General features: G+C 42.1%; 2 protein-coding genes across 7 annotated transcripts in view; one reads left to right on the forward strand and one right to left on the reverse strand.

The window, feature by feature from the left end:
• Positions 1-6,968, forward strand: part of LOC117348897 (protein-arginine deiminase type-3-like) — a 52,058-nt gene extending 45,090 nt beyond the window's left edge. For all 3 annotated transcript variants that reach the window (XM_033921518.1, XM_033921519.1, XM_033921520.1), the window contains 3 exons: positions 882-958; positions 5,470-5,595; positions 6,651-6,968. In XM_033921518.1, the coding sequence (XP_033777409.1) occupies positions 882-958; positions 5,470-5,595; positions 6,651-6,932 (485 nt within the window). In that variant the 3' untranslated portion in view covers positions 6,933-6,968. The remainder of the gene's footprint in view (positions 1-881; positions 959-5,469; positions 5,596-6,650) is intronic.
• Positions 1-25,652, reverse strand: part of LOC117348899 (protein-arginine deiminase type-2-like) — a 244,259-nt gene that overhangs the window by 175,747 nt on the left and 42,860 nt on the right. Inside the window, exon 1 of one of the 4 annotated variants that reach the window (XM_033921527.1) lies at positions 25,298-25,413. The exons of 2 other annotated variants lie outside the window; for them this stretch is intronic. The gene's annotated coding sequence lies outside the window, so the exon portion shown is untranslated. Of the gene's footprint in view, positions 1-6,775; positions 6,890-25,297; positions 25,414-25,652 lie in introns of those variants that run through there. One more of the 4 variants, XM_033921530.1, reaches the window with a different exon arrangement.

The raw sequence follows: 25,652 nt of genomic DNA on the forward strand, positions 1-25,652 counted from the left end.
AGATCAATTGAAAAAATATTTGGGATGGCCGACAAGTGAGGGTTCAAGTTAAGTTTGAAGATCTTGGGGCGTTGATAAATAATACTCTATCAATGGAAACACAGATAAATGCAATGATCAAAATATCATTTATGATACTGAGGAAATTGAAATGATTTAAAAATTATGTTCAAGCCACTCAGGCTTTACTGTTATTGCAATTAGATTACTGTAATATTGAATAGGTAGAGTACGATGATTATTTACATAAAAAGATCGCAGACAATATAAAATACCTTTTTAAAATTTATAAATGCTTTACAACTCAAGTATTAACACTTGAAACAGAAATGTCTTGTATTCTGACACAATAAACAAATTAGGAAAACATTCAATAAAAGGACAAAAAAAACCCCAGGAATGTTTTGTATTAACAACCCCAATATAAGGAAATCAGAAGGGGGACAAGAAAAGTGGATAGCTAGGAAGGACTCTCCCACAATTTAAACAATATGTAAAGGAAATTTTCTTTTGGAGACCCAAAGGTCACATCAAACTAGAAGAGAATGCAATTATCGGAATTGAAGGCTCCCATAGAATTTCTAAGATGAACTGGATCAAAGAACAGAAAAGTTGTACCCCCCTAACTTTAGCATACATTTACATAGACATTTAAGGAAATATGTCCCTCCCAAGGCTAAGAGTTAAGGTTTAAGAGCCAAAAGGACTTTTCTCCTCATTTGTATAGCCCTTGAAAGGTCAGGAAATAATGCATTTTTTTGTTTCAGAAACAAGAGGTCCTTAAAAGTGAAAATATATCGTACGATACATACACTGCTATGTGATTTAAATTACCCAAAAGGCACTAGCCTTACATTATGGTTTTAACTTTGTCATCCTAGGAATAAATACCATTCAGCATAGCATAGATGACCTCCTGTCCAATGAACTTATGAAGGCAGACAACGATTATGTACAGGTAGGATATGCAAATCTCTCTCATGCATATTCATTAGGGCTAGCCTGAAATCCCTCTTAATTTTGAACATAAGAATACCCTTACTGAGTCAACCTAATCCATCAAGCCCAGTAGCCTGTTCTCATGGTGGCCAAGAGAAATTCAACTGAACAACAATTTGGGGGGATAAGAGGAAAAAAGAGACCATTATTGTATTCTAAGATGGTAACTGAAAAGGTGAAACCAAACAAGTCAGTATTCATAATAACAAAAGAATAGCCATATGGATTCAGACCAAAAGTCCATCTAGCCCAGTATCTTGTTTTCAACATTGGTCAATCCAGGCAGGATTCCAAAAACAGCAAAGGGATCAAATAAATAGAAATCCAGGGAACAATGTGAGGAAAAGCTGAGAGTTGCTGTGTGAGAAGAGTTCCAAGAGGGATAGGGCTACACTGGTAAGAATTTGCTGGGGAATTGCTTTTAAGCTTTGGGAAAGGTAAGAACATAAGAAGTTGCCTCCACCGGGATCAGACCAGAGGTCCATTGCGCCCAGCGGTCCGCACCCGCAGCGGCCCATCAGGTCCATGACCTGTCAAGTGTTCCCTGCCCTAAAAAACCTATCCTTACTTCTATCCGTATCCCTCAATCCCCTTTTCCTTCAGGAATTTATCCAAACCTTCTTTGAATCCCTGTAGTGTCTTCTGCCCTACCACAACCAGATAGAGGTAGACTTAGAATTAAATAGGTAAACTCAAAGACTTTATTTAAGGAAGATTCTCTTACAATAGTTTCAGTATAATGCACAGCTAATAGGCACCTGGCAATTTCAAAGACAGCTCTACCAAAACAAACGGAACGCAAGATTATTCAGGGCCTTATTTTAAGCTACTCTACTCACTCAGCAAAGGAATAGTTTTTCTTAGCATAAAAAGTTTCTTACAATTCCATAGGCTAGCATTTAAAGGGACTATTTTAAAGTTACCATAGTATCAATATAAAGCACAGCTAATAGCCAAAGGAAACTTCAGTTTAGACTTTTATTCCCGCCCACCCTATCTCTTCAAATTCTTAAAAGACAACCTGGAGTGTAATTACCATTAAGTGAACCTGGCCAATGGTAGGAGCTGCCTGAAATTGCAACACCCCCCCTCTGCCAATATTTCATCTACCAAACCCTACTCCTGCAAATGCTGTAATGGGTCACAGCAGAAGCAGCACTGAAAGCTGCTCTCTATCTGGTGGGGCTTTCCTCTACACTGTTCCACCTGTCTGATGCAACTTCCTGTGGGTGGGATGTGGCAGAGGAAAGGCCCCGCCAAACAGAGAGTATTCAGTGCTGCCTCTGCTATGACCCACTGCAGTGTTTACAGGAATGGCAGAAAGTAGGGGAAGGTAAACAGGTGCCGGACCCGCATCATGGTGGGAGGGGTTGTCAGACAGATTCCAGACCCGTATGGGAGGGAGAGAGATGCCAAAGGGGATAGAAGATGGAGGGCAGGGGGAGATGAGCAGAAGGAATAGAGAGAAGCCTGAACCAAAGGGGGGGAGGGAGAGTGCGGATGCTGAACCTAAGGGGGGGGAGCTGAGGGAAAAGAGAGAGAGACTAGACCAGGGAGAGATGCTTTACCAATGGAGGGAGGGAGAGAGAGATGCCAGACCACAGGGGGTAGGCACAGGAGGAAGAGAAGAGAGAGGAGAGAAGCTGAATGTAAGGTTTGAAACGCCAGGTCCCAGATTCAATTCCCTCACCGAAGATTCACCAGGAAGTAGAATCAAATGAGAAGCACAGCCAGAGGTGATTGCATAAAGAATATATTATAGAAATAGGCTTACAGAAAAGTAGGATTCATAAAAGTTACAATTACAATTACAGAGACTGCTTCTGTGTTCTTGTGAATGAGAGAGAACACACAAAGAAAGAGAGAGAGAGAGAGAGAAATAGGGGGGTGGGGAGGGTGATATCCCAAGCTTCGGGTTCCAGAGATAGGCCAGAGAGAGCGAGACAGAAAGATAAAGAGATAGCTAAAGAGAAACAAGAGAGGACCAGAGAGCCAAGAGAGGGGGGTGATGTTGCGAGGGGGCTTTTATAGTTTGGAATCTTATTCTAAATATAAAAACTATCGAGCTTCAATAGAAGTTAAACATCGTAAACTTGTGCTAGACAGGAAAAGAATAGGCTGCAGTCATATGTCATTTCCAGTATGTCTCTGACAATAGTTTCTGATTAACTTTAGTTATCTGTGCACCTGGACCCATTGTATATCCTAAGCTGTCCATCCTAAGTATCAGACATTAACACATCTTTTTAGCACCTTTTCGCACCTTATAGCTATAAGTTGGTTTGTAATCATGATTTAATCAGGGCTATTTGAAACCGTCTTTTAGGGCTATATGAAATCGTCTGCCTGGATGCTTTCTGTGAATAAGCACTCAGGGTCTATCTGCATCTTCCTTCCAGAGTCAGATTGATATAATTTCCCATAGGCGTTTGCTGACATTAGTTATGCCAACTGAAAATGCTGATTGCTAGCAATAGCTATGCTGACACTGAACACGGAGAAGGATCTAGCAGCACTATAGAAATGATCAGTAGAGTAGGGACATAGAGGGGAGACATTGGGCAGGATGGATAGAGGCACAGAAGAGAGATGGATGATAGACATAGAGAAAAATGTCAAAAGGAAAGAAGACCCTGGAGAGAGTTAAGAAAAAGCAGAAGAGAAACAGTAGGACCAAAGCAATACGCAGACCACAAAGGTAGAATAATAAGTATATATTTTTTGAATGTATCAATAGTAATGTTGGCTTTGGGAAATGTGTGTCCTCCTTCCCTTCTTACTCCTCAGGGTCCTATTTGGGAGTAATAGTATTATAGGGGAGCTCCTCTCAATTTTTCTGCTCAGGGCACAGTCATTCCTAGCTGCACCACTGAAGTCAGTGTTTTCCTTAGTCTCATCCAAGGATCTCTGTGGTTTTACAAAGTAATTTAAATCCTCCCCGTGTCCTTCCCAAGTTGTTTCCTTAACCTAAAGCTATTTCCTTTGCAGGCAAAGCCTGATTGAGGCAGGATTTTGGCTCTGGCAAAATGTTTGCACTTCACAGTGATGGATCTGATGGTGTCTCAAGGGATATTTAAACAAATTTAAATTTTCTTATAGTCTTCTCCCAATCTTTACCTTTGTAAAACTTCATCACAAAGTTCTTTTGGCAGGTCTGTGTCAGATAAATGATGGGTCTGGATGGATACATCTGAGGGTCTTGAAGAATTTTAGGGAAGTTCTTGTGGCTCCAATGTTTGACCTATTCAATATTTATTTATAGTAGTTGGGAGTGGTCCTGGAGGAGACCTGGTTGCTCTCCTAAAAGTGTAAATAAAGAGGACATAGGAAACTACAGGCCACTTAGTTGACCTCTGTGACAAGCAAATTACAGGAATCGCTGCTAGAACAGAGGATAGTGCAATTTCTGGAATCCAGTGGATCACAGGATACAAGACAGTGTGCAATTACTAGAGGAAGATTGATCACAGAGTTAGATCAGGGAGAGGCTGGATATGATATAAAAGAATTTCAACAAGGCAAACAACTCATTAGCAAAATCAGGGAAGTAAGTTTAGATGCTTTTAATCTTTGTAATGCTGTACAGATACAGATTGTCCCTGCTGAGAGCAAACAGAAATCCTTTGCTTGCACTGCCAATTACAGACTTCGTTCCTTTCATCTCACTGCCCCGTGGGGTTACCATATTTGGAGCCTCACAAACCTGGATGCATGGCGCCGCACCATTCTCTCTCAAGTTCCGCAAAGTCCTGCCCCCTTAAAGCTTTGGCTTCTTCCCCAACAAGCTTTGGCCGCATTTGTAGGGCCTCGAGCACGTGTGACATCATCTGTGCATGCTCAAATACAGCCAGAGCTCGTTGGGGCTTTCCAGAATCTAGACAGATTGCCAGGTTTTGGAAAGTTTATCTGGGAACTAAAAAGTGGACATGTCTGGGTTTTCTCAGACATCTGGTACATAAGAAGATAAGAATAGCCTTACTGGGTCAGACCAATGGTCCATCAAACCCAGTAGCCCGTTCTCACGGTGGCCAACCCTACTGCCCTGCCCCATATGCCTAGAATAGACTAGCTGAGTCCGTCCACCACGCCTCTTCCCCTGTTAAAAAGTAGGCTGTGAACCCACCTTTTTGAGATGGCCTTCAACTCATAACCCTACTCCTCACCACCTAAGCCAGCAGTTTAACCATCCCCTCTGACTGTAACCCCTACCCTGGCATCCTGTTTGTCAGTCTTGATTGATTAGATTGTGCTCATTCGTGAGTCTATACAGTGCTGTGTACATCTGTTAGCACTCCAGAAATAATTAATAATAGTAGTAGCATTGATATAAACAGAAACTCTACAATACAAGGCCAAATCTGCAAAGTCTGGATAAAGATTCCATATAGAAAGCATAGAATGAAAAAAACATGATAAAAAAGAATCAGTAACGTATTTCAGACAAAATGTGTATGATTTTTCCCTTCTCAGCGCTGCATTAACTGGAATCGGAATATTCTCAAAGCACAGCTAGGACTGACGGAACAAGACATCATCGATGTTCCTGCTCTCTTCTATTTACAAGACCAAAAGGCACTAGGTTTCTTCCCAGTCATGGTGAGAAAGGAGAATGGCTCCCCATCCCATCCACCCCCCATATTAATGCTTTTCAGTTGGACAGCTAAAGGATAATTTATACAGTTTTCATGGTGTGAACTTGGCTGAATTTTCTAAGCAAAGCATAATTATTTTTAACTAGTGTTTAAGCCCGTTACATTAACGGGTGCTAGAGTAGATGTCTGTCTGTCTGGGGGGGTTTCTTTGTCTCTCTCTCCTTGGACGCTGTCTGTCTGTCTTTCTTTCTGTCTGTGTCTCTCCCTGGCCCCTTGTCTGTCTTTCTTTCTGTCTCCCTGGTCCCCTGCCTGCCTGAATTTCTCTGTTGCGTTATGCCTGCCTGTCTCTCCGTGGCCCCCTTCTGTTTCCTCCTCCTCCCAGAGCAAAGCATGATTGCTGTCTGTTCCCAGCACACTCCTCCCCCCAAAGCAGCCCCCTTTCCCTCTCCCCCTCCACTTCTTACCAGCATGGGACACATGATTGCAGTCTGCCCCCAGCACACCCCTCCCCCCAAAGCAGCCCCCCTTTCCCTCTCCCCCTGCCCCCTGTTGTTGCATGCCTGCCTGCTCCGTGGCCCCCTTCTGTTCCTCCCCTCCCAGAACAAAGCATGATTGCTGTCTGCCCCCCAAAATGTAAGTCCAGATTTTGAGGACCCATCACACATTTATTAGTAGTCAGGATCCACTAATTCCTTGCCAAATCTGAATGTTACAGCTATTGGCATCAGCAATTTCACAGAAATGTTTCCAGGTTTATTCATTTGCAAGTTTATTCATTACTTATACTGTATACTGCTTATCAGTGGAGGTTGTTTATTATTCTACCTTTGAAAGAGCATTGGTTATGCGCCTGTGGCCTAGTCCTTCTCCTGACACCCCTATCTATCTCTACTCCTTTCTGCTAGTCTTAAAAATTAAGTTCATCGTGAAACAGCATAGATAATGTCTTCACACTTAAGAAGGACCATTTACATTAATGAAATCCTTTGAACCATATCATCAGAGTATACCAAATCCTCTTCATTATTGATACCATATCTTCTCCTGTGTCCTGGTCAGGTGAACATGATTGTCCTTGGGAAATACCTGGGTATCCCTAAACCTTTTGGACCAGTCATTGAAGGGAAATGCTGCCTGGAAGAGAAAGTCGTCTCCCTGCTGGAACCTCTGGGGTTGAGCTGTACCTTTCTCAATGACTTTGCCTCCTATCATCAGAAGTATGGAGATGTCCACTGTGGGACCAATGTCCGCAGGCAGCCCTTTGATTTCAAGTGGTGGCACATGAGGGATCCCTTAATCTACAAGCAGACAATGAATATTCCTTTCAACTTTTGGACATAATCTTTGGAGTGAATGTGTTTAGCGTGGGAGACTTTCTTAAGGTCCATGAATATGTCCCTGTGTTACAGAGTATAGGGATGACATTTTCATGTCCTCAGTGATATGAGAATGGATAATTCAGTGCTTTATTTTAATTTGGTCACTAAGTTGAAAATGATTAGAGAGAGGACTCTTCAAGGTTTAACCAGTTAAATTCAGCAGTTAAAAAATTCAATCAAGTGTGCCATGAAAAAAGTGAAGACGACTCTGCTGTATTCACTAAAGCGAGCTGACACTTATACATTGCATAAATGAGGTCATCACGTGGTGTCACTTTTTAGTATCTGACAAAACATCAAGTTTGTCTTGAATTTGTATGTAACAATGAAAGAAAATATGTAGAAAATTTTATAGCAATACTGTCTAATCAGATCAAAGAGTGGGATTAAAATCAACTGATGTGTGCAGAGACGATGCAGAATGTGGACTGTTTGCTTCTGCTGTTGTTTATAATGCACAGATCATAGCAGGGTAATAAAAACCAAAGAGCGGGAAACAGCTATCACTCACGTCATACGTAAACTAAAGAGCAGCAAAAGAGACAGCTTTAACAACTAGTGTGGATAAAGCTTCCTGGAATGAGATGATCTTCTTTAGATAGAGACTCAGACCCCCAAAGGCCAATTCAATTAAAAAAATAAAAAAAAAATAGCATTTCATTTTAGGAAACGAAAATTCTGACCCTGTAGTAGGCATAAGATCATTCCAGATCTTGGGGACCATAAAACAGGCAGTGTTGCAATTCTAGATTGGCTTTGAAATAACTGTGTAGTCCTGAACCCAGAAAAGTAATAGCATGCTGGGTTAGGGGTCAAATTCCCCTGTTCTGTTTGGCTGACTGATTCATGATGCCCCATTTTAAATAGTTGGGAGTTGTTCTGGACTCTGCATGGCCCTTTTCACAACACATACCACATACTTCTGAACTCATTTTACAAATACTATAATATCAATTATGCAGATATTACAAGGGCAAATCTCAAAAGACTAGTATAGATCCTGCAAAATATGGCAGCCAAACTTCTCTGTAGGACTTCATAGAAACAAAGAAACATGATGGCAGATAAAAATGGCCCATCCTCCCCCTATAGCAGGGGTAGGGAGCTCCGGTCCTCGAGAGCTGTATTCCAGTCGGGTTTTCAGGCTTTCCCCAATGAATATGCATTGAAAGCAGTGCATGCAAATAGATCTCATGCATATTCATTGGGGAAATTCTGAAAACCCGACTGGAATATGGCTCTCAAGGACCGGAGTTCTCTACCCCTGCCCTATAGGCTAAGGCTCTTAACACTTGCATTGTGAGGTCATAGAGCATTATTGTCATAGAAACAGAGAAATACCACTCTCTGCTCCCGATATGGCATTAACTGAGAAGAGAAAGGGAGGCTCAGCTGATGGGGATTCCCCCTGCCAGAATCTCTGAGTCACAGAGCCCTACACCCCTCTCCCTGATATCCCATCGACATGGAGGGAGGAAGGTATGCCAGAGCAAGGAAAATGGAAGGGGGAAAGGAAGGCGATGTCAGAGTATGGAGGGAGAGGGAGAGATGGAAAAGAAGGAAAGGAAAGAGATGCCAGGGAATCAGGGAAGGGAAGGAGACAGAGATGACAGACCATGGGATGGGAAGGAAAGAAAGGAGAAGAGAGAGATGCCAGAGCATAGGGGAGGGGGTGGTGACAGAAAGAAAAATGGAGCGGTGGCAGAGATGAAAATCATGTACAAAGGAGAGAAGGAGCACAGGATAGACAGTTTATGGAAGAAGCATAGAAAGAGAGAAGATGTCATATGGAACGGGAGAGGGCGGAGAGAGAGGGCAGACAGTGGATGGAAAGGGCTGATGCTGCATGGAAAACAGAGAGCCGACAGATGCTGGCTAAAAAGAAGAGAATGAAGACAAGATGATTAAAGCAGAAACGACAAACGGTAGAAAAAAATGATTTTTGTTGCTTTAAAATAAAATAGTATTGTAGTTTCAAGTTTATTTAAGCATTTGATGAATCGCCTATTAGAATTGCTAGGCGATGTACATAGTCCAAGTAAAGAAAACAAAGAAACTGACACATTAACAATATAATTACATTAAAAACATACATGATGGGTGAGGAAAGAAATTAAAAAGTTACAATATTGGGTTCGGTAAGAAAGTTGTATTGATAAAACTTTTATAAACAGAAATAAGGTCATCTTTTTATTGGACTAATTCTAATGCATTTAATACTAACTTTTAAAGACCAAAACTCTGTTTCTCAGGTCAGGACAATATAATGTAACAGCAGTATACTATATTGACCTGAAGAAGGAGGCTATGGCCTCTGAAAGTTAATTGAAAAATGGATTAGTCCAATAAAATGGTATATTGTTATTTTCAATTTTTGTTTTATTTCCATTTCTTAATTTGTAAAGTGGTGATTTACATCTGCTAAGTGTCATTGTTTCTGCAGAGTTTGGCTTCTTGGCGGTTCAATTTAACCTTTATCTTTATTTCCTACTGGGCGAGGGTGTATCTGTGTTCTGCGTGTATGAAAGACAAGTTTTTTTGTTCGTGTTAACTAGCCTTGTTTGGCGAAATGCATCAGGCATGGTTCTTGGGAGCACCTTGAATAAATCGGATTTGAATCTCCTTCTTTCGTTTCATGTTGGATTCTTTGCTGGACCGCTTGCCTTGTTGGTTCATTACAAGTTAACATACATGGAGTGGAACGTACTAGAGGAGTTACAGATTTGCTTGTTTATACATACATATGGGTTACAGTTGGTCGACATAGAGTGAGGCAGTTGAGAGATGGAAAGGGTTCAGAGTTAAAGTCCTGGGTAAGTAGGTGGGAAGGGAAGGAAGGGGGATTTGTTCAGAGATGTTTGGGGGTGACATATGAACATAAGAATTGCCACTGCTGGGTCAGACCAGTGGCCTATCATGCCCAGCAGTTCGCTTCGGTGGTGGCCCCTAGGTCAAAGACCAGTACCCTACCTGCGTATGTTCCGGTTCAGCAGGAACTTGTCTAACTTTGTCTTGAATCCCTGGAGGGTGTTTTCCCCTATAACAGCCTCTGGAAGAGCGTTCCAGTTTTCCACCACTCTCTGGGTGAAGAAGAACTTCCTTACATTTGTACAGAATCTATCTCCTTCCAACTTTAGAGAGTGTCCTCTCGTTCTCCCTACCTTGGAGAGGGTGAACAATCTGTCTTTATCTGCTAAGTCTATTCCCTTCAGTATTTTGAATGTTTCGATCATGTCCCCTCTTTTCAAGGGAGAAGAAGCCCAGTTTCTCCAATCTCTCACTGTGCGGCAACTCCTCCAGCCCCTTAACCATTTTAGTCACTCTTCTCTGGACCCTTTCGAGTAGTACCATGTCCTTCTTCATGTATGGCGACCAGTGCTGAACACAGTACTCCAGGTGAGGGCGCACCATGGCCTGGTACAGCGGTATGATAACCTTCTCTGATCTGTTTGTGATCCCCTTCTTTATCATTCCTAGCATTCTGTTCGTCCTTTTCGCCGCCACCACCGCACATTGCGCGGATGGCTTCATCGACTTGTCGATCAGAACTCCCAAGTCTCTTTCCTGGGAGGTATCTCCAAGTACCACCCCGGATATCCTGTATTCGTGCATGAGATTTTTGTTACCGACATGCATCACTTTGCACTTATCCACGTTGAACCTCATTTGCCATGTCGCTGCCCATTTCTCGAGCTTGATTATGTCACTTTGTAGATCTTCGCAATCCCCCTACTACTCTGAATAACTTCGTATCTTCATTACTCTGAATAACTTCATATCTTCACTACTCTGAATAACCTTGTATCTTCACTACTCTGTGCAGACGGCTTCATCGACTTGTCAATCAGAACTCCCAAGTCTCTTTCCTGGGAGGTCTCTCCAAGTACCGCCCCGGACATCCTGTATTCATGCATGAGATTTTTGTTACTGACATGCATCACTTTACACTTATCCAGGTTGAACCTCATTTGCCATGTCGATGCCCATTTCTCGAGCTTGATTATGTCACATTGCAGATCTTCGCAATCCCCCTGTGTCTTCACTACTCTGAATAACTTTGTATCGTCTGCACATTTAAATCACCTCACTCATCGTACCAATGTCCAGATCATTTCTAAAGATGTTGAAGAGCACGGGTCCAAGCACCAGCCCACCCCCCAGGTTATTTAAGACACCTGTATGGAGCTCTACTAGGCTTCCCTATACCAGGTGCTGATGTTCTAGAAGCAGGTATGTACATTTGTATTCTGATCTTTGTGGGTGTGAAGGGGTCCATGAGCACTGAGGGAGTGTGGGGGTGTCTTACCTTTATGCATGCAGTGATCAGCTAGTCAGTTTGGGCACCTTTGTGGCACTTAGACTCTTCTAAAACAGGTCTAGTTCCAAATTCCATCCAGGTTGTCTTGCAAAATGTTTGATTATCACTGCAAGACATCCATGTCTAACCCACCCATGAGACTGCTCATAACACACCTCCACCATGCCCATCTCGTGCTCTGAATGTACAGAGGCTGGAACACCTTGCTAGACGTACAGAAAGACTGTTTTGATTATTGGCACTTGGACGTGTTGGTGATTAGGAGGTCCAAGTTGCAATCTAGGATGATTTTTGGACATCTGGATGTTTTGATTATGCCCCTCATTATATGCAGGTATTGTCTCTGTCCCTAGTGGGCTCACAATCTAAACTTTTTTACCTGGCCAATGGAGGGTTAAGTGACTTGCCCAGGATGGGAATTGAACCCAGGCTGCACTAACCACTAGGCTACTCCTTCACTCTGCTAGAGCAACTTACATAACCAAAATGTATTTATATAAGTGCCAGGAATAATTCTATGAAAGCACCTGCTGCCAACAGCTTAAGAGCTTTTCAATATTTGGTTCCACTGGTATTTTGGCCTTCAGGATCTCAACTATTAACTTGTAGCATTGTACACAGAAAACAGCAGAGGGCAGCAGAGCCATTTAGCCTGGGTCTCACACGGAAAAGGGGCATCTGTTTAAAAAATGTTCTTTGTTTAATATTTTTTTTAGGTCCAGAATTAAGGGCAATTTTCCCAAGGCAAATGCACAGAAGCCCATCGGAATTGATAAAGCCCAAGCAAAGATTTACTTTGGAAACTAGATTGGTAATATCTGGATCAATCTCAATCAATTTAAAGATATTATCCGCATAGGTGAATAACTTTTCCCAAGCTGACAGCTTAAAGGTGTTCAGTATGGTCATATAGAAATTGAATAAAATTGGAGAGAGTGGGGAGCCTTGAGGAACCCCACAGGGAGGCTGCCAGGAATTGGAGATATCACCTTCAATATTTACTGAATAGAAACGGTACAGAATAAATTTAGAAAACCAATCCAAAACAACCTGATGGAGACCTATATCTGAAAGTAGCTGAAGTAAAATATCATGCCCCAGTGAGAAAAAGTTTGCATCATAGGGCACAGAACACAGAAGAGTTAAGTATGGACTTATGCTCAAGGTCCCATGCTCTGATTTTCATTTTGAAGCTGGAGTCTTGGATGGAAGGTAGAAGTAGGATGTATGGTTGTGGCAGTGGCAGCTGACAAAAGAGGAAAGCAGTGGGAGAGAAGGAAATATCCTGGATATTAGTGGAGGGGAGATGCTAGGGGTTAAGGAAGGGTGGACTTGACAAGGAGGGACCAGGGAAAAGAAGAGAATTTGGACACAGGAATTAAGGAAGGAAATGAGAGATGCTGGATTATTGGGGAGGGGTTAGAAAGGGAAGGGAAGTGCTGGACAATTGAGGGGGGCACATTGCTGAAGGTTCACCCTAGGCCCTAAGAGAATGCTATATGGAGTGATAGGGGAATAAGGAAAAGGAGAGGGAAGGGGAAAGCTATGGGGGGAGGGAGGGTGAGAGTGATGGATTAGGTTTGCCATATGTCTCCTGGTCTTCTAGGATGCCTCAGCATGTCCTTGATTACCTGAAGCAATCCTGGCTATGCCCCTGGTTGACCCTGCTGATAGTTTAGCCATTGGTGCTGGTAAATGGCTACTTCTACCACATGTAACCAGCACTTCATGTCCATTCCTGTCTGTTCTAAGCCAACATAAGAACATAAGCAGTGCCTCCGCCGGGTCAGACCACAGGTCCATCCCGCCCAGCAGTCCGCTCCCGCGGCGGCCCAAAACAGGTCAAGACCTGTCTGAATCATCAGAAGGGGCTCCCTTGCCACCTTGGTTTCCCATTTAAGTCCTGCCTTCCTATCGAAGTCCTAGCCCTCCGGTCTTGCACATGCACGACCAGGTTAGTTTATACTCATTACCTGATTTACTTCCTATACAGATTCTCTTCTAAAACACGAGAGGATCTTAATACATCCCAACCTTAGGGTTTCATTTCCAGTTTAGATATTCTATGTGCCTCAATGTTGTAACCACATATTAGGAACATGCTTTCATTTGAAATGAAATGAGAGATTTTTAAAAAGTCCCGTTTCTTTTTATTTTGCAAATAAATTGAAAGAAAACCTAGTTTCTTTTAGACTCTCTTACCCCATGAAAAGGGGGCAGGAGGGAGTCCCGGACTAGGAAGATAGAGGCATCAGCTGATCAGGAGTGAGTAGGGATCACACTGGCCTCTTTCAGCAAACTATGATGGAGTAAGAAGGGTCCAGTGTTTGGGGGAGAAATAAATTTTCATTTTGGTGTGTGTAATTTTATGAAAATTCTCTTTATTGTAGCTTTTTTGTCTTTCGAGGAGGTAAAATAAACCTAAATCCCCCAGAAGGTAACATATTTTTTTGTTCAGTCTCCCACTGATAACTTTGAAGAGACAGGGAGAGGTTGATATCAGGTTGTTATTTTGAAGGGGGTATGGGTGAAGTTTCTCACGTCAAGGGGGGAGGGTGGAGCAAGTCATTGGGTTCTTGCAAGTAATTACAAAGCTAGTGTTCCAAACTTCACACTGGTTAGATCCAACCTATGTTGAGAAGCATTGTTTGCATACCTGCCAAGAAACTATGTAGGTCAAAGGGCTTCGATCTCAACTGTTTATTACACTTAGTCCAGCAATTTTCCACTTTTTCACATTTGATATTTTTCCAATGGAATGAAAAAAGTGGAAAATCACTCGACTGTGTATAGCCCACAGTGGAGACTGCCCCAACTTTGTTGGTTGGGCTGAGAACTTTTTGGCAGTATATATATATATAATCTAAATACAAGTACATAATGGAACATAATGCCAAAGTAATAAAAAACAAAAACCAATATAACAAAATAAACGTAAAGCATTAGTCCATTAATAAAAGGCAGTTATACAATAAAAACCTTAAAATAAGAATGAGGCAGACACACATCTGTCAGAATAAGAAATTGATATTTTGACATTTTAAACTCCTTCCAGTGGCAGCATTCCTGACTGCCAGACGTTTTCTAGCAATTTAAAATCCGGTATGGATGTTGTCTGCTAAGTGCAAGGGGTGGTGTGCTCAACTGACAGAACATTGTGTCTCAAACCTGTCCTGGAGGCTGCCTAATAGGGTATCCCTAATGAATATGCGTGATCTAGGTTTGCATGCAAATACACGAGTGCATAATCATTGTGGTGATCTTGAAAACTTAACTGGGTAAGAGTTGAGATACACTGTGATAAATCATGAAATTCAGCAGTAAAAAACTTCAAGAGCATCCCCTGGCTCCCAAAAAGAGAAAGAAGAGGCCATGAACTTATCCTTCAGCAGAAGATCAGAATTACCATAGTTGAAGAAAACCAACCAATTACAGACAGCCTACAATCTCAGTTAGACTTTCGCTAACCAAGTTACAGGGAAATACTTTTAAAACCAATAGGAGGAAATTTTTTTTCACTCAAAAAATAGTTAAGCTCTGCAACACGTAGCTGGTTTTAAGAAAGGTTTGGACAATTTCCTGGAGGAAAAGTCCATAGTCTGTTATTGAGAAAGACATGGGGGAAGCCACTGCTTGCCCTGGATCGGTGGCATGGAATGTTGCTACTCCTTGGGTTTTGGCCAGGTACTAGTGACCTGGATTGGCCACCGTGAGAACGGGCTACTGGGCTTGATGGACCATTGGTCTGACCCAGTTAGGCTATTCTTATGTTCTTATGTGATTCCGCATAGAATATTACTACTCTTAGGAGATTCCATATGGAATGTTGCTACTCTTAAGGTTTTTCCCCGGTACTAGTGACCTGCATTGGCCACCGTGAGGACGGGCTATTGAGTCAGATGGACCATTGGTCTGACCCAATAAGGCTATTATTTTATTTATTTATTTCTAAAATTTCTAGACCGCCTATACCTAAGCGGTTAACAGTAAAACATTCACAATAGTTCAAGACAGCATACATAAAAACATTTTCAATTACAGTACAATCACAAACTAGCATAACCCCCTCAAAAACTAGAGGAAGTAATATATTATCAATCTGTACTAAATTAGATCACCATGATCACAGTTCAAGATATCCTGACTAACTCTACAATCAAGATTCAGAAAAAGGCCTCAACATATAGTTCGGTCTTTAACATTTTCCTGAACTTTAACCGGTCAGAGCAGATCCTGGAGTCGGTCCAGAGAATGGCCACCAGGATGGTCTCGGGACTCAGGGAGCTCCCGTACGAGGAGCGGTTGGGGAATTTGCAGCTCTACTCACTCGAGGAGCGTCGAGAGAGGGGAGACATGATCGAGACATTCAAATATCTCACGGGCCGCATCAAGGTGGAAGAAGACATCTTCTTCTTCAAGGGTCCCGCGGCAACAAGGGGGCATTCGTGGAAAATCAGGGGCGGGAAACTGCACAGTGACACTAGGAAGTTCTTCTTCACTGAAAGGGTGGTTGATCGCTGGAATAGTCTTCCACTTCGGGTTATTGAGGCCACCAGTGTGGCGGATTTTAAGGCCAGATGGGATAGACATGTGGGATCTATCCGCAAAGATAGATAGTGAGGATCACTGGGGTGGGCAGACTTGATGGGCCTTGGCCCTTATCTGCCGTCTATTTCTATGTTTCTATGTTTCTATGTTTCTATCCTCAGGATGCCAGGGAGGTTCTTATAACCCCCCTTTTAATAGGCCATGATAGCGATTTCTACCATGGCCTGGAGCACTAAATGCTTGGATGTTATGCGCATCGGAGCAGCGTTGGAGCATTTAGAGCTCCGGGGCACAGTAGAAACCTCTACGCAGCTCAATAAAAAGGGCCCAAATGAGGAATTATAGAAGCATCAAGCTGTATAGCCACAATCAGACCCACTATGGAATAACATGCCCCAAAGATCTCAAAATATATTGAAGAAGAAAGGGGGATGGAAGAACTTTGTGGTACACCAGGACTATGAAGCGATGACTGTTCAATAAAGTCATCAACATTAACTGGAAAAGAAAGGAGAGTCATTCAAGGGCCAACTTCCCAATCCCAGATCTTGTCATCAATTCAACAAAACTGCAAGATGAATATAATCCAATGAACATGAAAGATCCAACAAAACCAGAAGCACAAAGTCATCATCCTTGTCTAAGTGCCAGGTTACAGGGAATAAGGTCGTCCCTGTGTTATCCTGGGATGGATCAGAACCATTATTACTTCCATAAAGCTAGAAGACCTATAAATACACACTTTTTCTAAAAATGTGGCTATAAAAGAAAAGTTAGCATTTGACAACCCGCATAGGCTAAAATATCCCAAGCTGGGTTTGGGGTTTTGTTGTCAATACAGGAGTTACAATAGTGTTCTGGAGACAAGCAAGAACAAGACCCTCCAACACAGAACTATTAAGAATTGATGCTACAATCTCAAATAGATCAAAGGGCTGAGATTTTGCTAGTGTAGAAGAACCAGGATCTAAGATGCACTGCATGGCCCAACTATTACATAATATATACATTCTTCAAATCCAGTAAATGAGAGGATTGAGCTAAAGCAGACATCACTGACTTGACTGCACAGGGAAAACACCATGGCCATCACTCAGCCCCTTCAGGGATATGAAACCACCTAGATTAGAGATGTCAGTTTATAAATTGTGAACTTGGCATACAAGAAAGTCTTGCACAGTCAAGTCAAAACAGCAGCGGAATGACTGTTATGCTTCCAAGAAGGCAGCCTCCCAGTAGAGGTGGTTGAGTTGAGAACTGTATCCAAATGTTAGAGCAGCTGCCTCAGCACCCTGAGGATGCGAGTTCAATTCCTGCTGCAGCTCCCTGTGACTCTGGGTACAAAATAAGGACCTCTCTAAACCACACAGGAAAAGCAGTATATCAAGTCCCACCCCCTTTATCAGCCTTCATTGTATATGAATGTAATATAGATTTACATCCATTTATTCGTCACTGTTTGATCATTTCCCTCTTTAATTTTTGGAACCTGCTCTTATGCTTCAGTGAACTTCAGGCTGAATCCTATAACTGGAGCTCTTAGCTGGTGTTTCAGGGACCGACAGAACATGATTCTTATTGACTGATGATGCTCTTGACAGTTGTGGTTTTCTGCTGGGTCACCGATCTGGATCCTTTGGTCATCAAACTGAAATATTTGCGACTTTGCTTCCTATTACTCATTGCAAGAATGCACTTTTTAAAAACTGCCATTGGCTCCTGCCTTTTGCATTCCTTTGTGGTGATTTCTGGCCCTTAGGAATACATTAGAGGATTTATCTAATGCAAAAGAAGTTAGCGCAATGGTATTGCAAGGCTGTGCTGTCAGGAGCTGTGCCAGCAGGAGCAAGTAAGTAAGAACTGTCCAATGCTCTCATCTCCTGGAAGAACCAATGAAAGCACTAGGCAATTAGTCCTCAAATTTGCTAAATTCCTGAACTGCTAAAAGGATGGAACATCTGCAGGTATGTCCCACAAATACTTAATTAATGTTCTGCACGAGGGAAATTTTTAATCAGTTAACTGAGCCAACAGACTTTGAAAATTACAGAAGAGCCTCCATCATGGGAACTTTCTCTTTAAACATAAGAACATAAGCAATACCTCTGCTGGGTCAGACCAGAGGTCCATCGCGCCCAGCAGTCTGCTCACGCGGCGGCCCATCAGGTCCAAGACCTGTTTAGTATTCCTCTATCTATACCAGTGGTTCCCAAACCTGTCCTGGGGGACCCCCAGCCAGTCAGGTTTTCAAGATATCCCTAATGAATATGCATGAGAGAGATTTGCATATAATGGAAGTGACAGGTATGCAAATCTCTCTATGCATATTCATTAGGGATATCTTGAAAACCTGACTGGCTGGAGGTCCCCCAGGACAGGTTTGGGAACCACTGATCTATACCCTTCTATCCCCTTTTCCTTCAGAAAATCATCCAATCCCTTCTTGAACCCCAATATCGTACTCTGTCCTATCACACCCTCTGGAAGTGCGTTCCAGGTGTCCACCACCCTTTGGGTGAAGAAGAACTTCCTAGAATTGGTTCTGAATCTGTCCCCTCTTAATTTTTCCGAATGCCCTCTCGTTCTTGTAGTTTTCGAAAGTTTGAAGAATCTGTCCCTTTCTACTTTCTCTATGCCCTTCATGTTCTTGTAAGTCTCTATCATGTCCCCTCTAAGCCTCCATTTCTCCAGGGAGAAGAGCCCCAGTCTCTCTGATCTTTCAGCATATGAAAGGTTTACCATACCCTTTATCAGTCGTGTCGCTCTCCTCTGCACCCTCTCGAGTATTGCCATATCCTTCTTTAGGTACGGCGACCAGTATTGGATGCAGTACTCCAGATGCGGGCGCACCATCGCCCGATACAACGGCAGGATAACATCCTTCATTCTGGTGGTTATACTCTGAAAAAACCGGGGGTCAGCTTCCAATTCCGTGCAATGGAGCTACTGTTTAAATATCTGAGAGTCTGGTTCTCTCCTCCCTCTGAGGATACTGTGGCAAAGAATACGGAGAGTAATTCATTTTTATTTATCTCCCGCCCTTATCCAGGGTGAGTTACACATCAATATTAAAAATAAGACATAACATTTGTTGTACAAATCACATCAAAAGCACACTTTAAAACAAATTACACACTTACATACAAAAAATCTAATTGCATATGACCAACACGTCACATCAACGACGAACATCATTTAAGGCCAAAAAACTAGCCAAACCCTATAATACATCAAAATATAAAATTGCATATAGCAAACAGGACCCTCAATGATGAACATCATTATGCAAAATAGAGAAAACCGGACCATCTGAAGACAAAGAAAACCTCAAACCTGTATATAGAGAACGCAGTAATCCAACTGTGACAAAACTAACTTTTGAACCAAAACAGCAAAATGACAGTCATGAAATATAGATCTAAATCATAGTTGTTTCAAGATATATGTTTTCTTCCAAAGATTAGTGATCTGAGATTCAAATGAAAGATCAGAGTCCAAAATTATGCCAAGAACTCTTGAAGATTTTTCAATATTTAACGACAATCTGAAGTTAGTGAAAGAGTAGAAAGGATTTGCTGCAATGAAGTAGGAAATCAAAGTTGAGTTTGTTAAGTAAGAATAAATTTTAGCCAAACAGCCTGAAATTCTAAAAGAAATTTCCAGAGGATGTGGTCTAGGTGTGGCCTAGTGGTTAGAGCCTTAGCACCCTGAGGTTATGGGTTCAAGCCCTATGCTGTTCCTTGTGAACCCTGGGCAAATCACGCAATCCTCCATTACTCCAGGTACATTAGGTAGATTGTGAATGGAAACCGCTTAGACAATTAATAGGTGGAAATAACAAAAATAAATAAATAAAAATAGATGGGTTTAGACAAGTTCCTGCTATTGAGACAAACATGGGGGAAGCCATGGCTTACCCTGGGATCGGTAGCATGGAATGTGGTACTATTTGGGGTTTTGCCAGGTACTGTGACCTAGATCGGCCACTGAAGAAACAGGATATTGGACTGGATGGACCACTGGTCTGACCCAGGATGGCTTATCAGAACATATTGGGACTAATAAAATATTGTCAGCATAAGACAGTAAATGTTCTCCTCTAGTAAACGAAATATGACCAGAACTCATAATAAGATTTAAAAGTATAGGAGTTAACAGGGACCCCTGAGAAACACCACAAAAGGATCTCAGTCCTTGAGAAAATCACTCCGTTCTTCTAAATACAATATTCTCAATTTACCCAAAAATCTCTAAACCAGCTAAAAACAGAGCCACCAATTCAGATAACTTAAGTCTCCTTTGACAAACTCACAATAGCGGCTGCTACTGTGGTAATTGCTCTGACGCCTATAGGGATTTACTAGGCATTGAAGCATTTGCCACACAGCAGTCATTACTGCGGCTTTGGGTGGGGGTGGGGGGTTTAATGAGCAATACACCATGGCCTACTGAGTTAAAGTCGCCACTGCTTGCCCTGGATCGGTAGCATGGAATGTTGCTACTCTGGGGATTCCGGAATATTGCTACTCTTTGGGGATTCTGCATGGAATGTTGCTACTATTTAGGGTTCCAGAATCTTGCTAATCTTTGAGATTCTGGAATGTTGCTACTCCTTGGGTTTTGGCCAGGTACTAGGGATATGGATTGGCCACCATGAGAACGGGCTACTGGGCTTGGTCTGACCCAGTATGGCTTTCTTATTACATAAAGATTAACAGGCTAATGAACACATAAAACACATATCCATAAAACCTTAGGATAATCAGTTCTAATGATTCATAGATCTCAGTGGTATAGCCGTGTGGACTGTAAATTTCAACACACACGGTGTTTTATACACCTAGATCGTCATTGGTCCAGCATTTTGGGCAAAGTGCTTAGCATATTTAAAGTGCAGTGTTATAAATAAGTTAAATATAAGTTATTACTCATCTTTGTGCAAAGAAACGCGACTCGGGGGGGGGGGGGGGGTCTTCGACATAGAGCTATGTTTCGCCAAACGGCTGTATCAAGGATTTCCCCTACAAATAAGTATATATAAATTATCTTACAACTTCAATCAAATAATTCTTTTAGTCAAAATTTAAAATTAATTTATATTACTAAGATTTATGACTAACCATTAAGTCCGCCAGAGCGATGTCTGGGAAACATGGCCGCGGCGTCTAACTTCTTATACATATTCAAAGGCAACGTGATGAAGTAAGAATTTCTACGTAGCTAATCGGGAAGAGACTACCCCCTAATGACGTGAATGGATTCATATTACACCAATGATATCCACTCTAATTCGGCATTCAGGCCCCTAGGTTTCACCGTGTCCAAAGAAAAAAAATCCATTTTTGTTCCCAGAAGTGTAATTTCTCTGCTAGATGTCCATCATCTACTATGTTACTATGTCCCCGCCTCATTCTGCCCTAGCTCCGCCCCTACAAAGTCTCATCTCTTCCTTGACCTCTGTGACATCATCCATGCATGCTCAGAGGCCCTCCATTCGCAACCAGAGCTCATGGGGCTTTCCAAACCCCGGACAAACTGCTAGGTTTTGGAAAGTCTATCTGGGCACCTAGACACAGTCCTCTAAAAAGACATCCACATGCAAACGGAGCCCTTTCTGAAATGAACATTTACATCTGGATTTCATTTTCAAGTTCAAGTGCTGGAATTTCGATGTGGAAATTGCAAACAAGTCTTCTAAAATAGCCCCATAGCCTGTGAGTCATCCTTACATTTAATTGAATTGTTTATGGGGTTTAGTCTAGTAAGTTTCAAGTGTTTGAAATAATTGAGTTGAAATTATTTGAAAGAGTCATCCGTGATGCATTCTAACATAGTTTGTCAAAAACAGTTATAACCAGCACTGCTCAACCCTGTGAACCCAAAGTCCAACATGTTAACCACTGGCAACTACCCCAGTGCTACAGAAAAGCCTTTACTGTGGGGGCAGGGAGTAAAGTCTGGGATAAACAGAGGATCCTTAACTGTGTTGGGGGGGGGGGAGCGGGAGTGAAGTGAGGGGTAAAGACCAGAGGAGCCTTAGTTAAAAGGGTATGAGAGGTACAGCCTGGAACACTCAGCTAGTACATTATTAAACAAGTGAAAATATGAAGAGGAATTAATTAAATAACTGGTGCCTCCATTTAGATGCCCAGAGGATGTGCTGTGGAAGCCATTTGTTCCCCTAACATTTACATACCTTCAGTTACAGCAGCCATAGAGGAAATGAAGCAAGGATGCAGGTGAATTGCCCTTTTCTGTCCTTGTCTGTATAAGTGGCAGCCTGCAGCCTTTTGCATTTCTGCGCTATGGGAGTAAGTCACGGCGCTGCCGACTAGTGCTTGAGGCAGCCTGATGGCATGTTCACAACTAAGCATTGTACAAAACTGCTTACATGCTCAGAGATTTGCAAGGCAGGTGCCTAGATTAGAGGCTTGCCCAAATTCACTAAAGATGCATTAATGCTGCACCCATGTCAGACAGGGTTTAGAAATAACCGCAGTACGGAGACCACCGCAACATCACTAAATCGTGATTTCCACACACCTCACTTGATGCAGAGAATCTAATTCTACCTCTCTGCAGCGTTTGATTTGGTGGACTTGAGCTACTAACAATCTACAGTCAATTGGCATCTTGGGCTTAGTATTGAAATGGTTTACATTGTTCAGATTATACACTTCTCCCACTACTTTTTCTTCATCCTTTAGTTTGAACTGTGGTGTTCCTTGGGGCTCTGTTTTATCACCTTTACTATTTAATATTTTCCTAAGCACCAAAACGAATGCTAGGAAGTTCTTCTTTACCCAACATGTGGTGGACACCTGGAATGCGCTTCCAGAGGGCGTAATAGGGCAGAGTAGAGTACTGGGGTTCAAGAAAGGATTGGACAATTTCCTGCTGGAAAAGGGGATTGAGGGGTATGGATAGAGGATTACTGCACAGGTCCTGGACCTATTGGGCCACCGTGTGAGCTGACTGCTGGGCACTATGGACCTCAGGTCTGACCCAGCAGAGGCATTGCTTATGTTCTTATGTAGTGACACTTACCCTTGAACTGAACATTAAGGATTATGGGAATGCAGACACTATCCTATTGGTATTCCCTGTTCTACCACATAACATCGATTTAAGTCCTCTCCAATTATGTGTTTCAACCATTGCTAATTGGTTATCATCACGGGGACTAGTGAATAATCCTAATAAAATAAGAACCTACTGGATCAGTGGGACGCTCTCAGCACCAACTGACTCAATCAGACTTTTGGATACTAGTTAAAACATTCCATGACGTGGGAGTTCTGTTTGAAGGTAGTCTCTCTTTTGATCCTCAGACAAGCCAGGTGTTAAAGAAAGGATACTATTGGCTCTACCTGGTATTGTGCATCTGTTGGAGTCTCCGTCAAAGCTCACTCCAGCTCATCTAAACCATCCCAGCCCATCCTCAACCAAATGGCCATATTCGTGACAGACCTTGCAAGTCTGCCCAGTACTGGCCTTAGTTCTTCAATATATACCATTATTTTCTGATTAGACATCATCTATGTTCATCCCACACTTTTTTGAACTCTGTCACCATTTTCCTCTCCACCACCTCCCTCGGGAACGCATTCCAGGCATCAACCACCTTCTCTGTAAAGAAGAATTTCCTTAACATTACTCTTGAGTCTACCATTCCTCAACCTCAGATTATGCCTTCTGGTTTTACCATTTTCCTTTCTCTGGAAAAGATTTTGCTCTACGTTAATACAAAATTCTTTGTTTGGCATTTAAAGCTTTACCAAGATTCCAAGTTTATTTTACATTTGATAGACCGCATTGGTAGAACATCTAATTAATTCAAATTAGAAAATAGAAAAATAGAAGTCCCCCGACTTACTTAGTATCTGTAATCATTTCATGCGGCCATTAGACACTCAGAGATCAGTCCTTCCATCACCTAAGGGAGCCCATTATCAATCGACTCGTAACATAGTAGATGATGGCAGATAAAGACCAGAATGGTCCATCCAGTCTGCCCAACCTGATTCAATTTAATTTTTTTTTTCTTCTTCATAGCTATTTCTGAGTAATACAGGTTTGTTTTTTTGGCACTATTACCTTGGAAAAGTTTACCACAAATTATTCGCAATGAACTCTCTTTTCCAAAATATAAAACTTTATTGAAGACACATTATTTTCAATTTCTATTTAACATTCTACCACAAATTTAAATAATAATCAGGCATATGAGGGGGGGGGGACTGTATCCAGGAGACCATTGGCCTGACCCAGTAAGGCTGTTCTTACATTCTCATAACATGTCACTGAGCTGTGGCTGATGGGGGCAATCTGGACTCTTGGTTTCCTGGGATTCCACAGACCCCACCAAGCTCATGTCTAAGAGCACCAACATATAGTGCACGCTTGTCTCCTATCTTCTTTGAAAGGAGCACAGCTGTCCTGCTCTCAGGTTTTAATGCATAACGTGTAAAATGTTATTTTGGATTAGGCAGGAGTAGAACTAATTGTTATTTGTTTCTACCGTCAAAGGAGCGAATAGACGGGAACCGAAGCTGTGGATACAAAGTGTCAGCCTTGGAAGGGCAAGTCAGAATTTACCCCAGGGATTCGCTGATGATATAATATACCTTTAACCAACATGTCACAGTGATAATCTTCACAATTAAACAGTTTCATCTCTATCCTACAAAATCAGAAGAGAATAATCATTTACAGTAAAGTTGTGTCTTTCATTCTTCATAATCTGTTTCCTCTGAGTCACGGACTCTTGTGTGACTACAAAGAAGCCACTTAACCTCAACCTTTCTGTGCCTGAAGCTTTACATTACATTATATTGTGATATTTAAATCCTATATATTTGCCTCTAGTCTGGGGACTGCCAGGATCATCACGAATTTAACAATAAAACCCCTTATATTATTTCATAACCATTTCCAAAATTTACTATAGTTTGCCTGATATCTTATTGTATGTGGTAACTCATTCCATTGATTCAGTCTTATTTTTTCACTTATTCAGTTTTCTATACTTTACTCCCAAGGGAGCTCAGAACAGTTGGCATTTCTCCTTGTCTGTCCCAGTGGGTTCACAATCTATCTAATGTACCTGGGGCAAGGGGGGAATGAAGCGATTTGCCCAAAGTCAGAAGGAACAGCGTGGGTTTGAACCCACAACCTCAGTGCTGAGGCTGTGTAAGGCTTGGATAGTGAAAATTTTTTTAATTCTCTGGACGTGAGTTTCTCTCTGATAAGTCATTAATTAGAAACATATAGCTAGGAGATTAGCCATGCAAAAATCAGGAAAATTAGAGAGCATAGTTTAAACATAATATTACATTTCACTAATATACCCCAATAGAAATTCAATGTGATTTCCAAGTTAATAAGAAGCTGGCCATCACCAGGAATTACAATTTCAATTACAATGCTGTGCTCCTCTCAAACGGTCAGACTTTATGTACTATAAAGGCAACTGGGCATTGGCCAAGGGTCCAGAGCAATTGGAGGGCCCAGCGTTTCCCACCAGCCATCTGCTGCCAATCTCGCAGCCTGTCCTCTACTCATCCGGCCCCCTTCTGATGTCATTTCCTACTTCAGAGAACAGGTGTGAAGCTCCGTCTCTGCCGCTGGGGGGGGGGGGGGGGGGAAGCAGGAGTCTTATTACCTGAAAGGTCAGGAGCAGACACCAAGTCAGACTTGTCATTGTCCCAGACACAAAATAAGTAAACTGCTTTGAACATATAACCACATAAAGTCCCATCACCTTTCCCTTTCCTGTCTGTCCACTTCTTTTTCTCATCCCCTCAACCTCAGCCT

This window comes from Geotrypetes seraphini, chromosome 15 (genome assembly GCF_902459505.1).
Source record: "Geotrypetes seraphini chromosome 15, aGeoSer1.1, whole genome shotgun sequence".
NCBI classification, from domain to species: Eukaryota; Metazoa; Chordata; class Amphibia; order Gymnophiona; family Dermophiidae; genus Geotrypetes; species Geotrypetes seraphini.